Raw genomic sequence first — 5546 nt, forward strand, 5'->3', positions numbered from 1 at the left:
ATAGGGGACTTTGGGGATAGCATTTAAAATATAAATGAAGTAAATACCTAATAAAAATTGGAAAAAAAGAAGAAAAAAGCTGAATTAACCAATCACATTTATGTATCAATAATATCACAATTTACATGATACCGATACAATTTCAGAGCCAATTGATAATGCTAAAAGCTTTATCCCAATATTCTAACCTCATATAATAATCATAATAGTCTTATTAGTATTTTAGTATCTGTTGGAATGGTAGTGATGTCTCCTTTGATGCTGGTGATAATCTTTGTGTTTTCTTTAACTGTTTCTTTTTTTTGTCACTATTTACCAATTTTGCTTTTCTTTCCAACATTCAACTTTGAGCAATATCAATTCTTCCTGTTTAAAATTTCCTTAATCCTTTCTTTTTCTCTTACTATGTATTTTCGACTTTTTAGGGGGGAATAGGTTTGTTATTCTTTGCTTTTAAGATAAAATGTAGGTTATTTTCTTTTCATCTTTTTTTAGTATATACATTTGAGACTAATTTTTCCTTAACATATCTTTGCTTTATTCCACAGTTCTAATTGTGATTAAATTAAATACATATTCTCATTTCCACTTAGAATATATTTTACATGTGGTTTATTTAGAAACATACTCTTTACTTTTTAAGCATATGGATGTTTTCATAAATCACTCACTCTTGATTTTTACTCTAATTACATATGTATTTGTACAAATTTTACAAATACTCTTTAAGTGACTTGAATTTCAAGTGTGAGATATTATTTTATAATCATTATGGTGAAAAATTTTTAAAAATTAAAACAATTCTCTGTATCTGTATCTTAATGTTCATTGTTTAACAAGTTGCTGTGCCTTAAACTTGTCCTTCATCATTTGGGATTATAATTAAGAAAACATTTCATATTTCTTTGCTTTTCCTTGGAGGAGAAGAAATTGATGTCAGTGACATGGAAAATGTCATAAAAGATGTGGAGAGAGAGAGAACAGCTAGAGAACAGCTGGAGCGTGAGAAGTCATTTCCATCTCATGGTGAACATTTCTAAAATTAACTTTCAAACAGTTGATATGCCTTCAAGAGAGTTAGAGCAGTCATCAAGGCTGGTATTCAGCATTACCCACATTTGTAGAGTTATAAGGGAGTTGTGATTACACCCTTAGAAATTTGCATTGGCCAGTGGTAGTATATATGTATACTATGCATACATAATTAAACTATGATAATTACATAACTTTATAAATAAGAAATATAATAGTAAATATCTGCAATCTCATATATAGCTAACTTTATTATTTAGAAATATATAAACTGTCACTTAAAATGTACACATGCCTTTTCAAATCCCTAATCTTGTTGTCAGGGATAAGGAATGCTGATGGTTACCTTTCATTGCATTGAGGTGTGCTGGGTTAAGATCTTTGGGGCAGTGGAAGGAGAAAGTGTGTAGACGTGATTCTGGGGCTTTCTATACCTCTTTTGCTTTCAAGTAATGACAGGGTGTTTCTATGCCAACTCTAGCCCATTTTTAGCTCCTGAATAAATGACATGGAGACCTAATAAATGTGTTAAAGGCACTATGCTGAGCAGATAATTCCTCTTTCTAACCCTCTAAGAATGCCTCTTTCTCAGCCACATAGTCCTTTACCTGCAATCTTGAGTCTTGCCCTGCCTTGATTCTGCTCTATGTATGTCCTCGTAGCTGTTCTCTCATCGCAGCATCATGGTGAATCCTCCTGGACCTTCTTCTCTTTCTCCTCCCCCCTACCCATCCACCACAACTCCCCTTTTGCTTGGGTCCCCCAGACTGTGATAGGAAGTTCTGCTCTAGTCTCTTCTCCCAGCTATAGACTAAATCAATTCTTTATTAACCAATTAGAGGTGATGGAAAAGAATTTTTATACATCATTGAGACAGGAAGTATCCCAAATATCATGACAATGCCTATGTCAGGACTGCAACCAGATCTCAGGGTACAGCTATCAGCATCTGAATACACAGTACACAGTCCATCCTCTCACAGGAGGGAGTTGCATAAATATACTGATGAAGGAAAGGGGGTTGTAGTAGGAAAAAAGTGAAACAAGGAAGTGTTTTTGTTAAACCTATTTGGTGCTAATAACTGTCTCAGGCACTAAAGAATTGACACATCATAGTAAGAATTTTGGCTATATATATTTTGAAATGGGCCCGTTCTGAGAATGAAGTAATTTTATGGATTGTGTTTGTGAGCATAAGGTGCTCTGGTTACTTTAACATAATAGCTATCTTCAGCCACCATTTGGGATATGTATTTCCTAATAGCTAATGGAAATATATAAGAGCAGGCTGCCACAATGTGTGAAAGCTATTGAAAATAAAGGAAATACAAATCAAGAGCCTGGATTAGAGCTGAAGCGATGGCTCAGTGGTTAACAACACTGGCTACTCTTCCAGAGGACCTAGGTTCAAGTCCCAGCACCCACATCATAGCTCACAAACACCATAACTACAGTTCCAGAAGGTCTGACACCCTCTTCTGACCTCCACAGGCACCAGGCACACAATTGGCACACAGATATACATGAAAACAAAACACTCACGCATATAAAATAAAATAAGAAGCAAATTAGTGGAAGTGCTTTGTTTTTTCTTTCTTTCTTGTTAATTTTACTCATGTCAATTTCATATATATGTATATGTATGTATATATATATAATTAATTTTAATAACTGCTTGATATATACTAAGTAATTCCCTCTGATTTTTAAAAGATATCCTATTTATTTCAGGCTTCCTTTAATATCAGCAGCAGAAGTAACAAAACTGAAATAGGCATCAAATTTTGAGAGAAGCTCATAGCTTGAGATGTGGTGACCAAATGAACCCTACCATTTGTTTAATTATCTGTGTTAAAACTTTTAGATTTGGTATTTAGCTGCTATAAATAATCTTAATTGTTTCTTAATTCTCTTTTAACCTGTATTTTCTCATACGTTTATTTTGAGTATTTAATAAAAGCAAATAAATTGATTTCAGTTTAGTGACAACTCCCTCTAACTCTGAAGGACCTTGCTTGGGGCATCTTTTTATGATGATAAGGATAATCATGGTGCATAGAGATTTAGGATTAGTGTATTTTGACTTGAATTTCACTTCCTCTGGCCTTTGTCTTTTGTATGGATGCAAGTTGATGTCCGTAATCTTGACAGTCTACTTGGAAACATGGCATTCAAACTGATTCCTGAGGAATTTCCTGAGTCGGCTTCAAAGTTAGCAGTGCATAGTAAGTGATCCCATAGCATTGTATCCTCAAGAGAATTTGGAGCTTGAAGCTGATGTTTTTGATAGTGTTCATTTAGTTTTGGTAAGAATAACCTTTTCCTTTTAATTTAGTAATGTAAAGTAATATTTTAAAAAGATTTATTTATTTATTATCTGTAACTACACTGTAGCTGTCTTCAGACACTCTAGAAGAGGGTGTCAGATCTTATTACAGATGATTGTGAGCCACCACATGGTTGCTGGGATTTGAACTCAGGACCTTCGGAAGAGTAGTCAGTGCTCTTAACCACTGAGCCATCTCTCCAGTCCTGTAAAGTGATTTTTTTTTTAACCATTCATTGATTCATTCATCAAATTTTTGCTGGGCACTTAGTAATCATATATCTACTTATATTTGCATAGTACTTACATTGTACAATTAAAGTTAATTAACCTAGAGATGATGATTAAAATGTCTAGAAGATTGTATATAGGGTATATCCAAATACTCTGCTATGTCCTATAAGGGGGTTGAACATCCCTGTGTTTTGTTTTCTGCTGCTGGTCCTAGAACCAGTCATCTGTGAAACAACTGGATTTACAGCTACATGGTCTTGTGCTTCACCCTTAAATTACAAGTTATTCTAGAATTCAAGAGATGCCTTCAAGATCCCGTGGACATACTGAAAGACTGAGTCTCTATAATAACAGTAAAGTGTGTGTGTGTATGTGTGTGTGTGTGTGTGTTTTAGAGGAATTTGTGCCTATGCACAATATTTCCAAACATATTTCTTTTGCTTTGAAGGAAGAGATGTCGAAACGAAAAGCATTTCTAAACACAGAGAATCAATACCTGAAATTCAGGAACCCTCAGGATTGATGGATGACCTGTCAATTGAAGGTGAGAATAAAATAACAAGTCATGTTCTTCAGAGGAATTTGTATGTTCATTTAGAATATTTTCTATAATCCTTCTCTTTCTTATTTTTAATTAGCAATGTGCTGACTTTATTTTTATTTTATTGTTTGTTTTTATTTTTTGTGACTTTTCATACGTGATTAGCATATATTTTTATCATATCTACCCCCACCTTTCCCCATCCCCTTCTATATGTCTTCTATAACTTTCTCTCAGATTCATGTCTTTATATATGTGTGTGTGTGTGTGTGTGTGTGTGTGTATGTTTGTGTGTGTGTGTGTGTGTGTGTGTGTGTGTGTGTGTATGCAGATGACTTACTGAGTCCAGTTAGTGTTGTCTATATGTACCTGGATGTAGAGTTGACCACTTAGGCATAGGTAGCCTATAGGGGGCTTGTCCTTGAAGAAAAGTGACTGTTTCCCCTCATCAACTAACTGCCTAAAGCTCTTCTCTTTGTCCATTTGTGGCTGAAATGGAGATTGGTATGTTTTGTGCAAGGATCATATTGCTAGAAGTTTCATGAGTACAACATCCCTGTCATATCTAGAAGACACTATTCTACAATAGTCCTCCTGGTCCTGTGGCTCTGAGAATCTTTCTTCTTCCTTGTCTGTCATATTTCCTGACCCTTGGATACAAGGATTACATTATCAACGGCCTACTTGGGAGTAGGCACACAAGTTACTTATTCTCTGCACTTGGATTCATTATGGCTCTCTGTAATATAGTCTGTCTGCTCCTAAAAAAATAAGCTTCTTTGATAGGAGAGTGAGGGCTTTCCTAAAATATGGATATAAGATAAGCAGTTTGAAGGCATTTGGAATCTGTATCTGGTTTTAACATGGTTGTAGGAAGTTCTCCTTTAGAGCCTTGGGCCTTTTCAGCCTCAGAATCTTGGCTTGGTTTGCAGTCCCAGATATAAGTTCTTCCCTATCATATGGACTTTAAGACCAATAAGACAGCTGCTGGTTACTTCTGAAATTTTAGCACCATGATTGCACCAATGGGCACTTTCTCCATGGACCAGTTGCTATGGCAATTGGAAGACTCCATGGCTGGGTAAGACTGTTGATAACATTTCTCCCTCAGCAGCTTTGGTAGCACCCTTCATCACTATTAATAGTTCCATCAGTGAGAAGGCTTCTGAGCCAATACCAGCGTGATTTCCCCCAAATCCTTTACAGTGCAATCCTATTTTCTACTTAAGCAGAGAATCACTCAAAGAAAACTTTAGGAGGAATTCCTGTTTTGTTTTATTTTGTTTTTGTTTGTGTTTTTCCTTAAGAAAAGCTAAGAAGGGCTGGTGAGATGGCTCAGTGGGTAAGAGCACCCGACTGCTCTTCCGAAGGTCCTGAGTTCAAATCCCAGCAACCACATGGTGGCTCACAACC

General features: G+C 35.6%; 1 protein-coding gene across 1 annotated transcript in view; it reads left to right on the forward strand.

The window, feature by feature from the left end:
- Window positions 1–5546, forward strand: part of Efcab13 (EF-hand calcium binding domain 13) — a 136909-nt gene that overhangs the window by 118214 nt on the left and 13149 nt on the right. The window contains exons 41-43 of the mRNA XM_029546146.1: window positions 922–1026; window positions 3162–3257; window positions 4041–4136. Coding sequence (XP_029402006.1) covers window positions 922–1026; window positions 3162–3257; window positions 4041–4136 — 297 coding nt within the window. The remainder of the gene's footprint in view (window positions 1–921; window positions 1027–3161; window positions 3258–4040; window positions 4137–5546) is intronic.

This window comes from Mus pahari, chromosome 14 (genome assembly GCF_900095145.1).
Source record: "Mus pahari chromosome 14, PAHARI_EIJ_v1.1, whole genome shotgun sequence".
In the NCBI taxonomy this organism is placed as follows: Eukaryota; Metazoa; Chordata; class Mammalia; order Rodentia; family Muridae; genus Mus; species Mus pahari.